The 21,693-nt window shown below is 53.0% G+C and overlaps 8 protein-coding genes across 8 annotated transcripts; 3 read left to right on the top strand and 5 right to left on the bottom strand.

Annotated features, from left to right (window-relative positions):
• Nucleotides 1-4,185: 4,185 nt before the first annotated feature.
• QC762_610060 (uncharacterized protein) lies at nucleotides 4,186-5,609 on the bottom strand (the record flags this gene model as incomplete). Its single annotated transcript, XM_062892682.1, has 2 exons — nucleotides 4,186-4,834; nucleotides 4,895-5,609. The coding sequence occupies 2 exons, from the start codon at nucleotides 5,607-5,609 to the stop codon at nucleotides 4,287-4,289; spliced, it is 1,263 nt and encodes a 420-aa protein (XP_062741292.1). The 3' UTR covers nucleotides 4,186-4,286.
• Nucleotides 5,610-6,236: 627 nt separating this feature from the next.
• QC762_0101750 (uncharacterized protein) lies at nucleotides 6,237-6,809 on the bottom strand (the record flags this gene model as incomplete). Its single annotated transcript, XM_062884214.1, has 2 exons — nucleotides 6,503-6,809; nucleotides 6,237-6,260 (listed from the first exon to the last, which is right to left on the bottom strand). Exons 1-2 carry the CDS (start codon nucleotides 6,755-6,757, stop codon nucleotides 6,237-6,239), a joined length of 279 nt encoding a protein of 92 aa, XP_062741291.1. The 5' UTR covers nucleotides 6,758-6,809.
• A 477-nt stretch (nucleotides 6,810-7,286) lies between these two features.
• QC762_610050 (uncharacterized protein) lies at nucleotides 7,287-8,009 on the top strand (the record flags this gene model as incomplete). The annotated part of the gene is made up of 1 exon (XM_062892681.1): nucleotides 7,287-8,009. The coding sequence occupies one exon, from the start codon at nucleotides 7,287-7,289 to the stop codon at nucleotides 8,007-8,009; it is 723 nt and encodes a 240-aa protein (XP_062741290.1).
• A 403-nt stretch (nucleotides 8,010-8,412) lies between these two features.
• QC762_610040 (putative NRPS-like protein biosynthetic cluster) lies at nucleotides 8,413-10,573 on the bottom strand (the record flags this gene model as incomplete). The annotated part of the gene is made up of 2 exons (XM_062892680.1): nucleotides 8,413-10,294; nucleotides 10,402-10,573. 2 exons carry the CDS (start codon nucleotides 10,571-10,573, stop codon nucleotides 8,541-8,543), a joined length of 1,926 nt encoding a protein of 641 aa, XP_062741289.1. The 3' UTR covers nucleotides 8,413-8,540.
• Nucleotides 10,574-11,185: 612 nt separating this feature from the next.
• Nucleotides 11,186-13,380, bottom strand: QC762_610030 (uncharacterized protein; the record flags this gene model as incomplete). Its single annotated transcript, XM_062892679.1, has 3 exons — nucleotides 12,344-13,380; nucleotides 11,282-12,278; nucleotides 11,186-11,216 (listed from the first exon to the last, which is right to left on the bottom strand). Exons 1-3 carry the CDS (start codon nucleotides 12,777-12,779, stop codon nucleotides 11,186-11,188), a joined length of 1,464 nt encoding a protein of 487 aa, XP_062741288.1. The 5' UTR covers nucleotides 12,780-13,380.
• On the top strand, nucleotides 13,263-15,176 carry QC762_610020 (uncharacterized protein). The gene is made up of 2 exons (XM_062892678.1): nucleotides 13,263-14,235; nucleotides 14,291-15,176. Exons 1-2 carry the CDS (start codon nucleotides 14,186-14,188, stop codon nucleotides 15,081-15,083), a joined length of 843 nt encoding a protein of 280 aa, XP_062741287.1. The 5' UTR covers nucleotides 13,263-14,185; the 3' UTR covers nucleotides 15,084-15,176.
• A 119-nt stretch (nucleotides 15,177-15,295) lies between these two features.
• Nucleotides 15,296-17,122, bottom strand: ICL2 (mitochondrial 2-methylisocitrate lyase; the record flags this gene model as incomplete). Its single annotated transcript, XM_062892677.1, has 1 exon — nucleotides 15,296-17,122. The coding sequence occupies one exon, from the start codon at nucleotides 17,120-17,122 to the stop codon at nucleotides 15,296-15,298; it is 1,827 nt and encodes a 608-aa protein (XP_062741286.1).
• Nucleotides 17,123-17,637: 515 nt separating this feature from the next.
• On the top strand, nucleotides 17,638-19,857 carry CIT3 (citrate synthase). The gene is made up of 2 exons (XM_062892676.1): nucleotides 17,638-18,135; nucleotides 18,233-19,857. Exons 1-2 carry the CDS (start codon nucleotides 18,088-18,090, stop codon nucleotides 19,613-19,615), a joined length of 1,431 nt encoding a protein of 476 aa, XP_062741285.1. The 5' UTR covers nucleotides 17,638-18,087; the 3' UTR covers nucleotides 19,616-19,857.
• Nucleotides 19,858-21,693: the final 1,836 nt, after the last annotated feature.

Raw genomic sequence — 21,693 nt, 5'->3', positions numbered from 1 at the left:
CTCACGGTCCACGGTCCTAAAGTCTATATATATGTGTGACGAACCCCTATCCAGAACCTCTGAAAGGGATACTGGTTGAAGGCACTTCTGAATTGTCTATCTACACCAGCCAGTTCCTCCCTATATATAGGCCTAGGGACCGTGGACCGTTGACTTCCAGACCGTGACAGTCGGCCTTTTATCACATGTGTCAACAAAACAACACACTGCGTATTTGGCCCACCAGCGAAAAGCTGTTTGTATAGGAGGCCGAGGGGAGCAAGGGAAGTAAAAGAAGCAGAGGAACTGATGGGTAGCAGATAGTTCCGTAGTATGTAATACAAGTCACATTCGTTGGTATATTGACTATTGTGATTAAGACAAGCCATAGTTGTGCACTGTTTAGCTGCACCGCACCAGATTGTCTAGAAGCGCCTTCGACTAGTATCCCTTTCAGATGTTCTGGATAGGGGTTCATCACACCCTGTTATATTTCTTAGTATTTTAGCTTTCTTTAATACTTACTTCGAGGCCATCCAAGATTATTCATTGAATTGGACTACTGTTCCAAGCCCTGATTACCAGCTCTTTTCACAATAAATCAATGCCTGTAAGTATATATAAGATCAGGTGTAATTTACTTACCCTCAAAGCTTCTCAATGCCTCACGGCCGTACCTCTGCCTGGAGATGGGGTTTCGTAGAATATTGCAAGGATAGTGTAGGGGAGATGTGGTTGAGAAGTAAGCGAGGCCAAGGTGGAAGTAAAGTGTAGAAAGAAAAGAATTAAGCCCGGGCTCTCAATTTCCTGCTTCTTTGTCAGTGTGCAGAATGAGAAACCTAGATTCATGCCTAGGCAACTGCATAGTGATGTGCAAAAGGTAGTTAAGATTGACGAGAGGGGTCGAAGGAAGGTACAATCGAGATGCCTCGCTGAGAGATTTGAAGACCCACCCGCCTACAAAGTTTTCAGAGTCGACTAGACTCAAAGTTACCTGAATAGGGATGGAATTATGTCAAAGCCGTTGAGCTTGCCTTCAAGAAGACACAATGGCAGAACTACCTAGGCTGAATTGGTACCTTCATGGATTCATAAAGATTTCAATCCGATTTTCTCACGCTGTTTTTTCATCCTTCCCTTGTAGTCATCGGATTACAATATCTCATCAGTCTTGGACAGCGCCTTTGTCCTGCCTTGGATGCGAAATCGCGAAACCGTTGGGATGGGTTGCATGTATTGTGTGATGAGGCTGAACCGTACCTCGAATTGTACCTATCCCAGCTGCCATTGATCACATGAGCGCGGGCTTTTAGGCCCTCAAAGACAGCTGAGCAAGTGCTTTCCAGACTTTCGACACTGATGCGGAACCTCGTGGCATCTCTGGGGTGTACAGTGCCTTGGAATCCTTGTGCTGTGCCTCGAATGATACCTCTGAGAAGACGGTCATCACAAGCCTTGCTTTTGAACAGCCACGCGTGCTGACCGTTCTTCAGGGGTGTTGTCTCAGAAAGACGAAGTCCGATCTCGGTGTTCAAAAAGTCTAAAAGACTTTCCACAAGAAATAAACGGATTTGGGCAACGTTATCTAGAGTGTGGGCAAGGTAATGATTAGGATTTGGGTGCCAAGAGATAAAGGGTCATGTACAGTATAAGATAAGATATCTTTGATCTTACCCAACATGCGGTCTGGTCCATTTTGGACCAGAGTTGTATTTGGCATGAATGATGCCCAGGATCACTGTTAAAGCATTGGCATCGTCCTCGAGAAGTTGCACAAGCCATTTGGAACCGTCATCGGGCTTCGATTTGGCCCATGGCCCGAACAGCATAGATTTCCACACCGGAGAAGCGCTTCGTAGTGCTTATGCATCAAATTTGAATGGCCTGTCCTTTGGGGGCTTTCCAACGGTGAGCACAACGTCCCCGTCATGATCGAGAACAAGGGGATCTTGATTGCGACTTGTTGGCCGTCTTTCCCCAGATTTTGTCGCCTTAACTGAAGCCATAGCGACGGCCTTGGGTTGATGAGTTGTTGGTGGTGTTGGAGGTAAGAGGTAGGAAAGAGCGAAAAAGAGAACCAGTTTTTGCGGGTGTCTGAAGGCTAACGTAAACGCCCGCTGAGACCTGGCCAATATCAATTTTTGTTAGCAAATGGGCAAACAGATCGAGGACGGGAAGCTGCTTTCATGCCAAACCAAGTGTTCCGGGACCTAACCTCGGGCAGCAAGTAGAAGGCAAACAAGCGGAATCGGCGTTAAGTCGACGATTGACGGAGGCGAATGGTCTGAATGACCGAGCCAGTGAAAGGTTGGTATCTTGTAGGACCCCCATAGGCGGCGTGCCGAAAGGATTTGCTCGGAAGAAGGAATTGAATCGTTCTGCTGTCTTCTAGGGCCCAGTGCAAATGGAATAGGAAAGAGCAAGTCACCCCCTTCCGCAACCCACTGCCACTTTGTTGGCTTCCAGTCAACACCCACCTGTTTGCCTTTCGTGTCATCCCACCACCTGGTCCATCGCCACGACCTTCGACCACGACGCAAGTCATCAACTGTTGACGGTACGTTTACATTGAAGAATGATGATGTTTCAGCCGCGATTCGGACATATTTGCAGATAAGCCGTGGAAGAATCTGGCCGACAAAGTATGGCATCATACACCTTTTGACCCCGTGGGTGACGCCCATGAGAAAGACTCTTGCCACCTCCACAGACTCCCCAGCATCCTTAACGGTCCTTCAGCGTTAACATTCAAGCTGGGAACTTGGAGATGCCGACACCTTCGCCTAGTTTCTCAAAAACATAATCCTCCATTGCAACCTTGGCCCAACCAACAAAGTGACATATGGGGCCATATGCCTGGCCGACCATGCCCACATAGGTCCTCTGTCAACTGATATGCTTGAGTATATTGCAGCGAAGCGGTTGCTGGTGCTGAACGACCTAGCAGCTTTGATATACAAAACGGTGGTTGCCTACACGACCAGCCGTGTTTGCAAGAGGAACATCCACAGTGGGGACCAAACCTTCGCCAGCGTGGGCAGGGAGCTTTGCGATGCTTCTATCTTGGGCGGGCTTCGTCGCATGGGTTCCCTTCATTTCAGCCGGTCTGATCTCAAATTTCCCATCAAGACTTCGGAAATCCACCTTTCCTGTAGGAGTTTCAGTCGCGGTGTGTCACACGGGCTTTCAGTTTAACACGAAGAACCTTATCAGTAAGGAGCACATTGAGATAATTCAAAGGAAACGGGAAAGGTTTGGGACCAATGTATGTTGAACATCATGGCAAGGGTAGTTTGACGAATCTGTTTTATGGTGATGCACTGTGACAAGGGGAGTATCTCGGCTTGGAACAGGTAGTTCAACTCAGTATAATAATCTGTTATGGCCTCAAGGTCCTTGCCCCTTGCCATTTGGGTAGGAAAGGCAAGGCCTACTTATAGTCCTCCGGATCCCCAGGACCGTTCTGAGCTCCCTGGTCCTCGAACCTGTCTTATCTGTCTGCCTTGGCCGGGCACCTCCTTCGGCGTCCTGGCCACTGATTCCACCAGTAATAGGTACATATGATTCCTGTCCTGCAGTCTTCTTGCAGCTCGTATGGGTCCTCAGTCCCTCCTGCCCAACCAACCCGTATCGGCACCCTGGTTCTGCCTTCGTGGTGGTCGCCGTGATGCCTCCGCTGAGCCCCGGTGGGCTCAGTTGGTTGCCGGCCCCAGATATTCTGATCCTGGGCATATCGTTGGGCTATTGTTGGTTGGAGTGTGTACTGTCTAGGGGCACTGAGTCGTGGGCCCGTGTGACATGCACGGGAAGCGGGATAGGCTTGGGATAAATGTCTGGTGAAGTGATGGCATGTGTAACTTGATGTACCTTATGTAATGAGAGATAAAGGGCTGAGGAGATAGATAAGCACTTTGATGAATAGCCAAGGTAGTCTAAAGACTTTGAATACAGTCGATGGGCTTTTAAAATACTCGAAGCACTCTTGGAGATTGTTAATATACCTTCAAAGATAGGCAAAAGACCTTGAATACAATCTTTAGTTCTATGAAGATACAGACTACGCCTTTATAAATACCTAGTCATCACGTCTTTGAAGATATTTACATAGCTATGAAGAGAGTGAATACGCCTTTAAGAATATTTGTACAAGGTTCCCTTAAATATAGGCAGCACACACATTCAACGACACTCAAAGTCTGACAATATAGCTGATCGGCTTTTAGAGATAGCCGGGAGACTTTACAAGACGATCAAGAGGCGTTTTAACTACCTATATAGAACAAGGCCTATCTACGAAGAACAATGTCTCAGCCAAAGAGCAACCTTCTCTTGGCCAGTCTGCCTTTATCCGCTGGAGTCAACAGCAGACCCTCCCATCCTTTATTACACTCTGCCGTGAACTCCTTGATGGTTTTCTGAAAAGACAGAAACCTGGCTGCAGGATGGCAGATCTCGTGACCAGATCCCAATGGCTGAACGGCTTGGAAGATAGTAATCATCTGTCCAATGAGCTTGGCAGGGCTATCCTTGAGCTCAGATGCCTCAGTGGGAAGAAGGACCAAGATTCCAGCGTCCATATTCTCGGTTTTGGTTGAGCCCCGTAGTAGCGTCACGGTGGCCTGGATGATGCCCCCCAGAACAATCTGATTGCACGCGGTGTTGGTCATTGGGGAACGAGATGAGGTTTGGCGAGTGTTGCCGAATGACAGGGTTGGTGATCTCCCCACAGAGCGAGATGCAGTAGGTTGAACGGGACTGTGGGTAGGGACCTTCCCAAGCAGACGATCCTTGACCTCAGTGTGGTAGAAGTCGAGTAGAGCTTGAATAATCGCGTATCTGATCGGTTCGAATCTCTCTATCGTTCTTCTGTTAGTCGGCAGTACGAAACGGCTAATGAACACGACCATGCACAAACCTTCCATCTTGAGAGGGCCAAGGCGGCAATCACCCAACTGGCATTCATAGGCCACTAGTCCGCTTCCATCATGGGAAGCCTGGGACGTAAGGATGATATTTTGACAGCTCTCGGTGAATAGATCATAACGTCCTAATTCCCAAGCAATGAATGCAAGCTTCCAGTAGCTGGGCTTATCTTGCGTGTCCTTGATGGTGTGATTGAGCCATGCATTAGCCCAGGGCTTGATCATGTAGGCCATGTTATATTTGTCGCAAAGCACCAGCAGCTCGTATAGCATACTGCCGTCGCTCTCCGCCATGGTCTTTGTGGCTTGGTCAAACTGTCCGTGGACAATATGGAGGATGGTTTTGAGACTGGCGGGGTCGTCCTCCGGCAGGTCGAATACCCATTGTGAATCGCTCGGTTTGTCGGTCCTCCAGCGGCAAATCCACGCTCGGAAGACTTCAGAGGTGCGGCGAAGAGTAGAGGAGTCGATTTTGAATGCCCTCAGGTTTGAAGTAGGGCCGATATGGAGGACAAGGTCGCCATCCTCATCAATGTTCTCGACGACGGGGCTTTTGCCGACAACAGTCGCAGGCGCAACGGTCTTCTCAACAGCGGCGGCCTCGCTTGTCCGACCTTTTCCTTGGTTGCCAGCTTCTTGTTGGTTCTCGACGGCTTTTTCGACCGGGTTGCCAGGACCCTCGGTAGGTCCGATTGGATCGCTCGACATCTTGGATCGATCTGGTCGGTGAGGTGTTGTTGTTGAGTTGGTAGATGTAGCCTGACCCAGGTTTGCGGGAGGTCGCTTCGGCTGCAAGGGGGAAATCTCTGGGCAGAAGATGAGGGCGGCGAGTGAATGCTTTAGTTTTGACGGCGCTCTTTCCCACTTTGTGTGGGCCACTCACAGCACACAAGCCAACAGGGGACGGGAGCAACCTGCGATTCTACCTAACCTCATTGCCTGTCGCGGTGTAGCAGGTATGAATTCGCATGTGGTAAGGTATCATGCAGTAGGTAAGAAAGTCAAATTCAGGTGAGTACTATTTTCAGGGATACTATAGGCTTCAAACCGTCGCTTGCGATTGTTCATCCATTCCCTGTCCTCTGGTGACACAAGACGACCTCCCCATCGTACAGTCCAGTGTTTGTCGTAATTCCAGTTTCCAATCAGAGTCTCCGGCACCACAGGACCACGAGTACTTTCTTTCACGATAGTATAAAACCCCTCTGCCATCCAATCCAGCAATTCCCCAACTCGCGCCCCAGAGCGCTGACACCGACCACAACCTCCCCCGCGCCCTTGTTAAAGGAATGTTTCGATGCCAGCATGTAGCGATGAAAACGTGCACTCTGTTCCTTAAAGGCCCGCGTGATCCACGCTCTATTGAGCTCGACTCTTAGTTAGATGAATCTCTCTATTGCAAGAGACGAAATATCAGTTAGCGAGGATAGTTAACCAGTATCAATAGGTTCATGGATGTACCAAACTTCCATATCAAACGAACCAAGCCGGTAGTTGCACAACAGTTGACTCTTGTAGCTGAGGCCACCGGTATCTTTGTCAACCTCGGAGTTCTCCACAATATGCCAGCAGATGGTGATAAAAAGGTTGTAATCACCCACTGCCCACACGATGAATGGCAGCATTGGTATTGGCATCACATGCTGAATGTGAAACAGGAAAAGCCATTTCCTAACCCAGGGACCGATCAACGCTGTCAGGTCGTATTTGTCACAAAGGATGAGTAGGTTGTAAAGCTCTTCGCCAAACGAGATGGCTCTTGACACACCAGTAAAATTGCCATGTGAGATGTTGAGTATGAGCCTAAAATCAACAAGGGTTGTCCTCTGGTAATGTGACGGTCCAGTCTGATCCATTTGCTGGGCTTGACTCTTTCCAAGGACCAAAGAGCATGGCCTTGAACACAGGAGACCTGCAAAGGCAGCGGTGCTCAACTGGTTAAATATGTGATAGCCACCCAAGTTTTATATCATGAGAAGCCCATGCCATCTTATTAGGTTGGATGTCGAAAACTGTATTGAACGAGCAACGCCACATGACCGCGTCATTTGCTGCTGCACAACAGGACCCGACCTTTGCGTATTATCGCAGACACACTGTCGACCCATGACAAGATGGAGGCTCGCGCACCATCCCAAGATCGTACAGTGGTGTTCTGACAGCTGGCTAAACCCACAGCGTCACGCCCTTTCTACGCCACTGACCTGAAGCTTGCCTCGCTCTTTAAGCCACCCAGAGCCACAACGCCAACCCAAAATTTAAGGTAATGACACGATTTCCAGAACCTTGCGTTGATCTCCGCACAATGTTCATCCGGGAGTTACAATCCAGATCTCTTCTCCTTCTCGTGCCAAAGTCAACAAAAGAGCATCTCAACAAGTCATCATGTCGACCCCGGAAAGCGCCGATGAAGGTCTTGATGTCACAAAGCCAGTCGACATGAACAAACTCCACATCGAGGAAATCGATCCAGACGGGGATCTTGTTCTCCATGTCGGAGCCGACTCGGACCCCACCCCCCGCACTTTCAGAGTCGATCCGGCAGCCCTTCGCCGTGCATCCCCAGTGTTCAAGGCAATGCTATTCGGTCCTTCGGCAGAGTCCAAACCTGCAGGCGAGCAGTGGCTGGTCTCACTGCCAGAGGACGACCCCGATGACTTTGAAATCATCCTGCAAATCGTCCACTGCCAATTCCATGTCAGGAGGATCCCCAGGAAGCTCATGACAAGGAAAGCGGTCTACGGCTTGCTGCTTCTCACTGACAAGTACCAAATGACTCATTTGCTCGCGCCGTGGAAGCACACGTTGGTAGATTTTGGAAGAAATGGGGAAGTGAAGTGGCAGGGTTACAAAGACATCAGGTGGTGCCCGTTTGAGGCATTTCTATCCTGGCAATTGGGCTTCTCGAGAGTCTTCAGAGCTCACACTGTTCAAATTGTGTACCATTGCTGGATCGATCCGCAAAGCAGAGTCCTGGTATTCAACAATGACCAGGGGGATAAGACGCCGCTCCGCCAGTTACGTTTTGGTCCTCTTGATATGGAAGGCGAGTCACCTGTCTCTGCGTGGTCGAGGGCAATCGCGCAAAGTTTCATGCTAACAAGGTAGGTGTCACAGAGAGGATCGCTAAAGTTCGTCTCTCAAAAATCCAGACGCTGTTAGATTCTTATCACACAACACTGCAGCGTGACTTCAGGACACCCGATGCCCTTCGAGGAACGCGTGGATCGTATTGCACAAACGATGAGTGTCGGACAGAGGTCGCTAATTGGGTTCTTGAGGAAACTTTGAGCCTGCACAAAAGCCAACTTCCCTACCAGGCTCGCGATATTCTCCTTAGTGCCAGCGACCTTTACAGCCTGATAAGACGTGTGGTCTGGATGGTAAACAGGAGAGTTTGGAAGAGAACTGGACAACATATACATCATGAACGTCTGGAATGGCCTATGCCTTATCGCTGGGCAGTTGTGAATTTGCGGGTCGAATTGATTCGCCCAGAAGAAGAAGCGCTGTTGGCCAAGCGTGCTGTCATTTTTGAGTCTGAATGAAGGTGTGTCGAAGCGGACACCAACGGCAATGCACATCAAGTTACACTTTATTGAAGGGTGTACCTACACAATGAAAACAGCAATTCCTATTTTACAACTTGGCACTCCTCTTTTTCTTCTCATAGAGCTTGATCTCGACCCCCTTGGTCCCTTCTGCACCGCTCTTCAGCAGCCTTCTGAGAATCTTGCCGCTTGGACTCTTGGGCACCTGGTCAATAAACACAATCCCACCCACCAGCCACTTGTACTTGGCCGTGCGCTTCTCCACAAGCTCTTTCAGCTCGACAGCCAGCTTCTCCAGATCAGCCCGTGACTTATTCTCCTTCCCGCCGGCAGGGACGACAAAAGCCCTAGGCCACTCGGTAGCCTCGTCGTCATCATAGACACCAACCACACCAGCGTCGCCGACCGACTCGCTGCTGCAGAGCACCGCCTCCAGCTCAGCCGGCGCAACCTGATACGCCCTGACCTTGATCAACTCCTTCAACCGATCCGTGATCCTCAACCTCCCCGCCTTGCACAAGGCACCGACATCGCCCGTCCTAAACCACCCATCCGCCGTGAGCGCCTCATTCGTAACCGACATGTCCGGCTTCGCCCCCGAAAACAGCCCCACCGGCAGATATGCCGACATCAACCCGGGCGCCTTAACCAACACCTCCCCCTCCACATCCACCCCCGCCGCCGGCGTCTTCTCCCCTTCCTTGGTCGCATACCCCTCCCCGCTAGCAATCATGACCTCCACCCCCCAATGCGGCAACCCCGTATCCCCCGCCTGCTCCCCCATCTCCCTCTCCCCCAACCCCCTCTGCAACGCCGTACTGCAAGTCTCGCTCAGCCCGTACCCCAACCGAATCCTAAACCCGCACCTCTTGTATACCTGCACAACCACCTCATGCCCCAGCGGCGCACCCCCCGTCACCGCCCCAACAACAGAGCTAAACCCGTTCTTCCCCGTCTTTGGGTCTCGCTTGGCATACTCCTCCACCACCTCCGCCTTGGCCAGCATCACCGCGACAGGAGGCGACATGTGCACGTACGTGATCTGACGCTTCCTTATCCCCTCGAGCATATCCGGGAGTTTGAACCCCTGCATGATAAACACCCTCGCCCCGGCGGCGATGCCCAAGAGGAAAACATTGCAGAGGCCAAAGACGTGATAAAACGGGGCAAACCCCAGCCAGCGCTGCGGGCCGCTAGGAGGATAATAATCGGCGTCGTGCCAGAGGGAGGCGGTGGCGAAGTTGAGGGCGTGGTGGGAGAGGAGAACACCTTTTGATCTGCCTGATGTGCCGGATGACCAGAGGATAACCGCCGTCCGGGCTTTGGCTTGCTGCTCGTTAAGCCGCTGATTTGGCTGGACGGATGGCTTCCCTTTCGCTTGCAGGAGTTGTCTCCAATCTTGGGGATTTGACTGTCCCGAGAACGCCAGAGGGTAGGTATCGTTGGCAGCATCAACGGTAAACACTGGCACCCCATTCCAGAAACTCTTATCTCCTTCTTGCTTCCCAATAGCGGCCTTCATAGCCTCCAAGCACGCCGTCGCAGTGATGATGACCCTTGGTTTGGCATTTTGCAAAATCCAGGCAACCTCATCCGCCGTCAGGGCTGGCGAGACAAGTGTAGCCGTGAACCCCGAGGCAAAAGTACCCAGGAGAATAGGCGCAAAGGGGAGGCAATTCGGTAGTTGTATCAACACCACCGGTGCGATCTCTGGGCCTTGGGGGCATGATGGTGTGGGAGGGAGTTTCTTGATTTCGGTCGGGTCGAGATTCGGGAGGCCCAACAGGCCGGACGCCAAGGCAAGAGAATCGGCGCGGATTTGGGAGTAGGTTAATGCGCGACCTAGGTACCACAAAGAGAAGCATGTTAGTCTAAGCAACTGGCTGAGAGAGAGAGTCGCACAGCAGATATATGCGCATATAAGCCAACATCAGCTGACGATAACATACCAGACTTGTTGTCCACAAAAATAGGTTGCTCGTCATTCACCTTGGGCACCCGGTGGTTTGCCGGAGTGAAGTCGCTTTCGTGCTGGAACGGTTGGCTAAAGGTAAACCCGAAGGCGTTGTCAAAGGGCATCCTCCCGGCCGGCGCACCGGAGTAAGCTGTTGTGAGAGCCATTGGAAAGACAAGCAGTCAACACCACTGTGAAAAACGAAACCTGGAGAAAGTCGCCAAAAATTGTCACCGACCCGACTGGATCCCCGGGGCGGCGGCAGCCATTTATTACAATGTCAAGCTGTCGGTAGGATTGTCACCGAAGATACAACCGTCGGGAATTGATAGGCGTCCCGGCACCAGCGAGAAGTTTGGTTCAGCAAGGGTGTGCCCCGCTTCGCCTGGCCCCATTGGACCTTCTTGCTGCCAACAGGGGACGGCAGTTCACCCGAGTCCCTATAAATCCGGGGCCCCAGCCAGGGTGTCTAGGATGATTCTATCGCCCAGGTGGGCTAGCCAAGAAGCGGAAGCGTGGACCATTTTCCTCAGCAGCCTTCGAGAACCCACCCTCCAAGATCGGGGCATGCAAATGCGATAGCCGCCTTGCCGCGAGTGTATTTACCCGGCCCTCTCTCAAAACAATCAACGGCAGGCAAGATAGGCATATGTAAACATGTCAATAGCAGCGGTGTGATTAATCATTAGGGGTATCGATCGCATCACCACATCTCTCATCATCCACACATCCTATCCAGATCCCATTCTGGATCATGAATGAGCCAGGCCATGCTTGTCTCACACAGTCTCGATATAACGCTTCATCTCCCTATATGTTGGTCAGCAATCGTCTCACTGCGTACCACATGCTCGGGACAGTTAGTCCAAACTCACCAATCAGTAACAGCCTCATCCCACAGTCTTATCTCGTGCTCTCTTGTACCACCAAAGTGGTCCACAAACTCGTCACCAAACACCTCCCTCGCGATGCTGCCGGTGCGAGTGAACCGGTCGTTGGCCTCCTTGAGGTTCTTGGCCAGTCTCACCCCCATATCCGACTCACCGCCGACTTCCTCGCCCTTTCCAAGCGGAGGGCACGGAATCTCCAGTTTCTTCTGGATACCGCGCCAGCCGAGTGCCAGCATGGCAGCCATGACGTAGTATGGGTTTGCGTCTGCGCCAGGAACCCGGATCTCGAATCTCGTGGCAGCCGGCTTGCAGGTAGGAGGCGCAATGAGCCGGATGGAAGCCGCTCTGTGCTCAAGGCCCCATGACACCGTGACAGGAGCCCAAAAGTTCTCCACCAACCGCTTGTAACTGTTGATCGTGGGCGCTACCATGGGCATGACATCTGGCAGACCTTCCAGAATACCAGCCAAAAAGTGTCTTCCCAAGTCCGACAGAGACTCAATGTCTGAGTACTGAGCCTTCTCGTCCTTTCCTCCACGGAACAGCAAATTTTCCCCGCGGTGGTTGACGAGCGAAATATGCATGTGCCCACTGTTTCCGGGCAGGCCTTGCTTGGGTTTTGCCATGAAGCATGGGGTGATGTCGTACTTGGTCGCGACCGACTTGACCACATACTTGAACAAACTCGCGCGATCTGCCATCTGCGCTGCCTCACCAAACTCGAGCGCTGCTTCGTAGACTCCCGGTCCGCTTTCGGTATGCCACCCCTCGATGTTGCACCTGAAAGCCTCACAGCTGTTGAAGACGTCGTAGTAATACCCGCTGTTGTGGACCGGTCGCGTCAAGCTGTATCCAAACATGCCTTCAGTCAGAGCGGGTAGACTATGTGGCGGGTTTTGTTGCAAGAATGCCGCGGTACCAGAGGTCAAGCTATCGTTTTGGTTGTTGGAAGGGCTCTTGAACTGGTAGAACTCGTACTCGGCTGCGCGCCCGACACATCAGTGACTGTTACTTGCAAAAACACCGGCGCAGCAGATATCAACATACCTCCCGCCATGGCTCCGACATTGATCGTCTTGAACTTCTCGAGTTGCGCCTTGACCAGACCTCTCGGGCACGCAGAAACGGAGTTCTTCGTATCAGGATCAAAGAAGCTGACCAGGAAAAACGGCACATTGTCTTCCCATGGAATGCGCCTGTAGCTCTGCAAGTCCGGCACTGCGATAATATCCCTGTATCCATTCTCCTTGTTGCTGACCCTGAGCTCGCGCACATAAGTCATATCGTGCATATCCCAGCCGAAGATGACAGAGCAGAAGCCAAAGCCACTCTTTGCGATCGAGAGGAACTTTTTCTTGGAGACGAGCTTGCCGCGGAGCTGGCCGTCAACATCGACACCGGCGAGCTTGACAGCATTGTCGTTGGCAAGGAGGTCTGGAAGTTGTTCCACCGTGATCTCTGGTTCTTTCTCCTGTTGGCCCATGGTTGCTGGTGTTGAAAAGCTCTATATCACGATAATCAATGGAGGGGTTGCGGGGTCCTGGTCTTGCGGCTTGCAGTAGATTGCGGTGTTGGCTTCTGAGAGAATCCTGAACACAGTGAAGAGCTCAAAAGGGTTCAGCAAGAGTTCTTACACTGATAGCGGCAGCGGGTTGAACCGATGACGAACTCAGACCTCCTTTTGGGATCGTGAAGCAATATAAGGATGGGAAGCTTGTTTTGCGATCGTCATGGGGAGTTCCGACGGGAGCTACTGGCGGGTTGGTTCGGCCGATAAGCCCTGGTCACACCTCTGAAAGATGTCGATAAGGCAAGCAGAGCCCTGTAATTGGTCCAGCTGCGGGTCACTGCGTCATAGGTTTCAGCCATGGAGCTTTCAGGCTGAACGGCGAAGAGGGGTCTTGCACGTGCCATGCCAGGCGTGCAAAGTGCGGGGCAGCTCAAGAGGTCCTCGACAAGCCTGACACTCATGACAGAGTTCTCACTGTCTAATTCTTCTCTCAGATCTACTAGAGAAAGATTTCCTATCCAAGTAGTGTATCCGCTTGGGAGACTTTTGAGACTTCCGTGGTGACAAATCGCCCTCTATGTTACATCTCTCCTTATCGCTAGAGCTCCATCAAGACGGGCAACGACCCCGCAGCAGCTCCCACGGTGACGCCAAGCCCCTCCTTCTTACTCCCTCCATCCCATCTCTCGCCTCACTTGAATGGCGGTGACAGGTGTAGCGAGACACGCATTGGAAATGATGTAAGGACGGTTTTGCTTGCTTCTCACCGCTATCGGACCCACGATTCTGCGAGCATGTGTCTAAGGTATTGGGCCGTTAGCCTCAAGGGCGTCTGCTGAAGGGTCACGCGTCCTGCCACTGTCCACTGAGGCCAATACGGAGGAGGTCCGTCGGCATCTGGGCCCCCCGAGGTCCTGCGGCCAGACTCGGGATGCTCAATCGAGTGGATCTGATAGACCGGATCCCAACCATCCACTCAAGGGGGGAAAGGGGTTGGATTTCCCATCTGGTGCTGGCTTGCGCCGTTCTCGGATGCTCAAGGGACGCGGGGCATGGTGCAGCTGTCGGCCGTATCAGTGATGGGTCCAGAGGTGAGATAAGTAGTAGGTAAGTGTTGGCTTTGCTATCAGCAAACACCATATTTGCTCTTCTGCCTCCTCAAATCCTTCCAAAGCTCCATCGTCTACATACTCTGAGAGATTGGGGTATTTATTTGTTCTTGAGGCTGTCTGTGACAAGTTCAACCTGCGCCGTCCTCTCCCTCCGTGTTATCGGTCTTATCACCAAACCCCCGGCCACTACCCCTCCAACGACGTCAACACACCACCACCACCACCAGAAGAGAAACAGTCAACTTGATCAACTCAAAGTTTGGTACAATGTCCGGTCGTCTAGCTGGTAAAAACGCCATTGTCACCGGCGCCGCCGGGTAGGCTTCTAAATCCCCCCACCCTACCGTTATCCCCAAGGCTAACGTCGCCTAGTGGCATCGGCCTCGAAACAACCATCCTCTTCGCCCGTGAAGGCGCCAACGTCCTCATGGCCGACATATCCGAAGAAGCCCTCTCCCGCGCCCAAGCAAAAGTCAAACAGCTCGTCCCCACCGCCGGCAAGATCGAAACCACCATCTGCGACGTCTCCAAGGAGTCTGCCGTCCAAGCCGCCGTCGAGTCCCTCGACGCCTGGGGCGGCGTCGACGTCATGTTCAACAATGCTGGCATCATGCACGCCCGCGACGACGACGCGGTCAACACCCCCGAGGATATCTGGGATCTGACGCAAAACATCAACGTCAAGGGCGTCTGGTTTGGTTGCAAGCACGCCGTCCTTTCGTTGCGGAGACACAACAAGACCAAGGGGTCGATCATCAACACTGCGTCTGTTGTTGCGCTTGTCGGGTCGGCTACTCCGCAGTTGGCTTACACCGCTAGCAAGGGTGCTGTGTTGGCCATGACGAGGGAGCTGGCGATTGTGCATGCCAGGGAGGGGTATCGATTCAACAGCTTGTGCCCTGCGCCGTTGAACACCCCTTTGCTGCAGGATTGGTTGGGCGATGACAAGGCCAAAAGACACAGGAGAGAGGTGCACTTCCCTACTGGCAGATTCGGGGAGGCCATTGAGCAGGCGCAGGCGGTTCTGTTCTTGGCCAGCGATGAAAGCAGCTTTGTCAACGGTCATGACTTTGTGGTGGATGGTGGTATGACCAAGGCGTATGTCACCCCCGAGGGCCCGGCTGCCCCGGCGCCCGTGAACAACGCCTCCAAGGACAGCTTGTAAGATTCTGCAGGCTTTGATGATACATGATAGATGATCTGATGTACCAATACAATGTGATGACTTGATTTTGTGTTTAGTTGGTATCATGTTGAGATTGAAGTCGAAAGATGCCATAGCCAAAAACGCCCTCTTTATGCAATATGCTTGCAAATGCCTCCTGTACATACACGGTCCTCCAACCTCTTCACCCCTTTTATTAACAGTCACCTATCCTACTCAAACTGCCCCTCCGTATTCCCCTCACCCATACTCTTACTCCCTGAGCTGCCACTCTGAATATGGCCCAACACAGCATCAACGTAGCTAGCACCGCTCCATTTTTGGTGTGTCAAAACATCAACACCCAACTCCTTCTCCCTTCTCTGAACAAGCTCCACATAAGCAGCCATGCCATCCTCCTTGAACTTCTTGGCCAGCTCATTGCTGATTGTCGCGGTGCTGTGCAGACCAGCCAAGCTGACAAGCTGAAGGACAAACCCCTCCTTGGCAATATCCCAGATGAAGCTTCTGAGCGTCTCGGGGGTAAACCCATGCGCCATCCAGTTGAACGAGGGGCTGAGGTTATACACCAGCCCCTTGCCAGGGTAGACCGACCTGACAGCCTGACCAAGATCCTTAGCCACCTGCACATTCGGGTCACCAGTCTCAACCCAGAGAAGGTCGGCATAGGGACCAAAAGCCAACGCACGCTTGGTAGCAGCGTTCATGCCGTTGCGGAAGTGGTAGAAGCCCTCACGGGTGCGGGGGACATCCCAGTCCCAGTACACAGGGGCATCAGTGGTAATCGACGAGGCAAGCTTGCGGCGCTCAGAAATGCCCATGTCCCTGTCAGCCTTGACGGCAGACTGGTACCCTGCAATTTTCTCCTGGGGCACGCCATGCTTCTCAAAGTGGGCAACGGCAGCCTCGTCAAAGGTGACCAGCTTGGTTGACTTGACCCACTGGGCCTCAAAGGCGTCAATCTCTGAACCAGAGGCACCCTTTGCTTCCATCGAAGCCAGCGTTTCGGCAAGAGACCCAACAGAGGGGTCCGCAACACCGAGGATGAACTCGTGATCACGGACATCAATAGATGACGAAATAAGCTTGCCGCTCTCCGAGTCGGTACGGGCGATCACCAAGTTTTCAGTTCCCATGACATCCCACTGGAACCGGGCAGCCTTGAGGCGGTTGATGTGCTCGCTCGTTGGGACGAGAACCTTGCCAGCCAAATGCCCGCACTTCTTACCGCCGTGCATCTGGTCCTCAAAGTGCACCGCCGCCGCGCCGTTCTCAGCAAAGAGCTTGGCCAGCTTCATGACGGCGGTCAAACCACCGTGACCGGTATCGCCATCGGCAATAATGGGGCGGAGGTAGTCGGTGTAAGGGGTCTTTGCGCGCTCCTCGGGGCTCATCTTGGAGCGCAGGAACCAGTGCTTGCGGTCGTGCATGCTTTGCGCCTTGAACAGGCGCTGGACCTGGTTGGGAACCGTGTTGTAAGGGTAGTCGCCAAAGTCAGGGGAAACCTCGTTGGTGGTCGTCAAGAGCGAGGAGCAGGCCCAGCCAGAGATGTAGAGGACCTCCTGATGCGGCGCTTGTTGTGTCATCTGGATAGGGTCGATGGCGCCCAGTGTGTGGATGGGCTTGCCAGCAGCTTCGCGCTCACGGACGAGGTTCCATAGCTTGCGCGCCATGACGGAGCTGGGGTAGTTTTGCTGGAGGGAGCCGCGCTTGCTCACGACATCGGCGGCTGTCCAGTCGCGCTTGATGCCCTCAAAACGGGAAGAAGCCCACCAGGCTTCAACCTCCTTGACTTGAGCTTCGAATAAGGCATCTTCGGCCGCTCCGGCCTTTTGCGCCTCGGGCAAGAGCTGGTAGGCCTCAAAAGCTGACGTCGTGGTCAGTGGTGGGTTTGCTGGTGGGAGAGAAGACATTCTGGTGACCGCAGTTGTAGATAGGGAGCGAACGGCGTGCGCCCTAGCTGATCCGGAAGACAAGGCGGAGGTTAGCCGTGCAGTCAGGGTCCGCCGGGGGACGCTGGGGAGAATGGTGCGCAGCATCGGAGGTGTGGTAAGCCAAGAAACAAAGGTAGGTGTGTTGAGTTTCTCCGGGTATCCAAAGCCAGACCAGCTAAGACATACAAAAGGAAGATGCCGTGTTAAAAAGATATGGCTTGGACACACAGTCTGCTCTGCAATGCTGCCGATGTCGGGGTCGAGTACGGTCGAGCTAGCTGACCAGCTACGGGACAACTGCTGAGTAAAGGTGGAAACGGATCGGCCGGCGTTATTTCTTTGTGGAATTCGGGAGCGATGGCGTGCCGGTGCTACCGGGTATGGCTATGGTTAAAGAGCAGGAGCTTCAGGTTGTCCGGGTCACGGTTCGGCGTCATGGAGGTTCTGGTCGACGGCGACATTTCAGTGGTGTGGAGCGTTGCCGAGGGATTTAGCGAGCTTCTGATTGGTCAATCGCTCAACCGGCATTACCCTGCACCGTTTGTCCGGGGCTGCAACGCCCAGAGTGCGGGGCAGAGAGAGCGGCTTCCCTCGGTTGAAGCGCTGTGAAAGTGACATGGCGGGGGTTTAGCGTTGGCGCCAGAATAGGAAGCTGGTGCACATGTTAAAGAAGCGGCGGACGTTGGTCGTGTCCAAACACTGGAAAAAGATTTTGAGGCTGTCTTGTAGATGTTTGGAACTTGAGACGTTTTTTTTGCGCTGTCATAGCATCTGTGATATCTCTACTGCACACCACCCCCACGGCCCCCATTACATCACCAAGAAATCCGGGGGAGCTCCAGCCTTCAAGGGTGCTCCAAAAGAAAGCGGCAAGGATACACCAAGTACCCCGCATTCACGGTCGAGCGCGCCCCGGCCACTTCCCTGCAAGGGCAAACCTCTCCACATCCCTCGGCTGGCGTGGGATAAAGGACCAGAGGAGGTCAGCTTCTCTCATATGAGGCTCTGAGGAACTCGGAATTAGGAGACATTTTCAGATCATCCATACTCGACTTTGGATACCATCAGACATGGCTTTGAACTTTAGAAAGGCTCCCCGCGCATTGGGCGCTCTGCGTGTAAGTCAAATGCTGCTCCACCATGAACTGCACAGCACGCAGCACGCAGCTGTTCGTCTCATCTCTCCAGACTTCATGTTTGCTGACATTTCTGCAGCCTCTTGCTGCCACTCCAGTTAGATATGCCCCAATTACACGACGAACATACTCTACCGCCGAACCCGACCTCAAGACAACGCTCAAGGAGGTGATCCCTGCCAAGCGCGAGCTGTTCAAGAAGGTCAAGGCCCACGGCTCCAAGGTCATTGGCGAGGTCAAGGTTGAGAACACAATTGGTGGTATGCGCGGCCTCAAGGCCATGGTATGGGAGGGTTCCGTGCTCGATGCCAACGAGGGTATTCGCTTCCACGGCCGCACCATCAAGGACTGCCAAAAGGAGCTGCCCAAGGGCAAGACCGGCACCGAGATGCTTCCGGAGGCCATGTTCTGGCTTTTGCTTACTGGCAAAGTGCCCTCTGTCAAGCAGACCCGCCAGTTCTCGCGTGAGCTCGCCGAGCAAGGTCAGCTCCCAGACTTTGTCACCAAGTTGCTTGACAACTTCCCCAAGGACCTCCACCCAATGACCCAATTTGCCATTGCTGTTTCCGCCTTGAACTACACATCCAAGTTTGCCAAGGCGTACGAGGAGGGCCTCAACAAGGCCGATTACTGGGAGCCTACCTTTGACGACTGCATCTCTCTTCTCGCCAAATTGCCCACTATCGCGGCCAAGATCTACCAAAACTCCTACAAGGGTGGCGGTGCTCTTCCCGCCGAGATCGACCTCGAGCAAGATTGGTCCTACAACTTCGCCGCCATGCTCGGCAAGGGCGGCAAGGAGAACGAGAACTTCCAAGACCTCCTCCGTCTCTACCTCGCCCTCCACGGTGACCACGAAGGCGGCAACGTCTCGGCCCATACCACCCACCTGGTTGGTAGCGCACTGAGCGACCCCTTCCTCAGCTACAGCGCCGGTCTCCAGGGTCTCGCCGGCCCCCTCCACGGCCTCGCCGCCCAGGAAGTCCTCCGCTGGATCATCCAGATGAAGGAGGCCATCCCCGCTAACTACACCGAAGACGACATCCACGACTACCTCTGGTCCACCCTCAACAGCGGCCGTGTCGTGCCCGGTTACGGCCACGCCGTGCTCCGTAAGCCGGACCCACGCTTCGAGGCCCTAATGGACTACGCTGCTGCCCGCCCCGAGATCGCCGCCGACCCAGTCTTCCAGCTTGTGGAGAAGAACAGCCGTATTGCGCCTGAGGTGCTGAAGAAGCATGGAAAGACCAAGAACCCCTACCCCAATGTGGACTCTAGCTCTGGTGTGCTGTTCCACCACTACGGCTTCCACGAGACGCTGTACTATACCGCCACTTTTGGCGTCAGCAGAGGATTGGGCCCGTTGGCGCAGCTGATCTGGGATCGGGCGTTGGGTCTGCCCATTGAGAGGCCTAAGAGCATCAATTTGGAGGGGTTGTTGAAGCAAGTTGAGGGGCAGTAGATGGAGAACAGGTATGAGGATATGATGTGATGATGCAGAGGAGAACGGGATCTGTAATTTTTGTGAAAAGATATTAGTGCCTGTAGCATGCTTGTAGCGTTTGGCTTGTGATGGGGAGGAAAGTAAAGCGTTTGAGCAAGCATGGTGTTGTTGGGATTAGTGTACACTTTTTGTGTTTGTGTGTTATGAGAAGGAGTGTAGAACTTGCTTGGAGAATAGACTATTCCATGTTGTTGGTTTCAATGTTGTGATGTGGTCTGATGTGACGTCTTCATTCCGAGTCATGATGTTGGCCGCCTTCTACTTGATGAGCGCCCGGAAGATTCGATCGGCTTGGATGGGGCAAACCATTTGAGGTTTGCTGTTTCTCGTTGAGAAAGCATTGTAGGCCTCGACTATTGGTGAGTGATGATGACTGTAGAAGATAGGTAGACAGAGCTCAGCACCATCCCGGCGTCAACCACCAAGGTCCGGGAGGCGGCCCATCACCAGAACAGACGCCCTCGATTTCCTTTCTCCCCTGGATAAACATTTACACGGATATCCCACCTGTGTCACTCACCTCTTCCACGTTCACCTCCAATGGCAGGCAAGCCGGACGGGACGGAGAAAGGCGTGGTCGATCATCCCCCCCACAGGGTAACATTCCCCTCCTTCTCCCTTACTATCCCGGGACCACCGCCGCATTGGTACTTTGTGTGAGATGCGGCCCGTGGTAGTTGGCGCGGTAGTGCTGGACCTCGGCGGCCGTGATGCCTATCTCCTCCGCTCCGGCCCAGCCACTAAAACAACCTGTCAACACAACAACGAGGACCCTTCATCAGACCATATTTTGAACTGCGCCTCCTCTCGCAACTCAGGCCGATACCTCGACGGTTCATTCGGTGGTTGCTGGCATCAGAAAATCTTCTCATATGTCTATTGTTTACTATACACAAAGCTACATCTCGATGCTACCCTGAGCTAAAGATAGCGGCATCTGGCACAGGAAAGTTGGGGTCGACATCTGGAATTTAGACAGAGATCAATATCTGTATTGCTTGATCAAGGCAGCAGTCGTAGCCAGTCATCTTCCGTTTCTTCTTTCGGCCAGAAAGGAAGCTGGTCAATTGCATCGGAGGTGTTGATGAGACGTCGTCCAGAGTCCAGTACCTGCACATCGGGGGTCAGACTGATGAGAACCTCGATATTACCTGCAGCATGTCCTGCACCATAGATATCCCCAGTTACGAGCAGAACCCAGGTTCCCTCGTGGTACCTAGCACGAATCCTCATATACACTGTTACTATTCCTGTACTCGCTTGACAGTACAACAGGGAGATGGGGAGCAGCAAAGTGACCTTGATATGAAAGCCCAATCTACACGCTATTGCAAAGTGACAGTCAGCAATGTGGATACGATTTTATACTGGGGTCCTTTGAGCACATTCATAAAAGACAAGCTCATGTGTCTTGCATGGTTGGCGGCCATGATCAGGTTGGGTTTTGCCCAAATAGAGTGTTCAAAAAACTGCTGGTGCACGGTAACCTCGCAGGGCCGAATGCAACCGACTCGTGCAAAGGGTGGTCTACATGTGGCCAGTAACCGTGGAACAGCCCAGGGGTTGCGTCAATCGGTTGGTATCCTTTCAGCCTGTCCAGCCTCGCACTGCATGGGAAGGCTGGGGGGCATCCCGGGTTCCTGGCAAGCCGCCGAACTGCGGGAATGTGGGTCGCTTTTTCTGGACCATCGCATTCAAGGTAGATTGTAGATAGGTAGCACAGAGTTATGCGGCCCCATGGTCTGTTACTGTCAGTCAACCCTTCACATTGACTCTGTATCATTCCTCTCGGGAGGAAATTGCCCGGAGGGTAAGTTAAGGATGGACCGACCCAAAGCCATCGCAGACAGAGCTCCTTGACCAGACCAAACTGCACGGTTCTATTTTCTCAACCCGTTTACTGTGAAAGCTCGACAAATGCCCTTTTGCCACCCGCTCGGGTTGCTCTTCCTGCACCACAAGCGAAGAAATAGCCGAGAACTGATATTTGACAAGTGAGGAACTTCTTGATTCGAGATGGGACGATGTGGGGAACG

Source organism: Podospora pseudocomata, chromosome 6, assembly GCF_035222375.1.
Source record: "Podospora pseudocomata strain CBS 415.72m chromosome 6, whole genome shotgun sequence".
In the NCBI taxonomy this organism is placed as follows: domain Eukaryota; kingdom Fungi; phylum Ascomycota; class Sordariomycetes; order Sordariales; family Podosporaceae; genus Podospora; species Podospora pseudocomata.
This window is presented reverse-complemented; position numbering and strand designations above follow the sequence as displayed.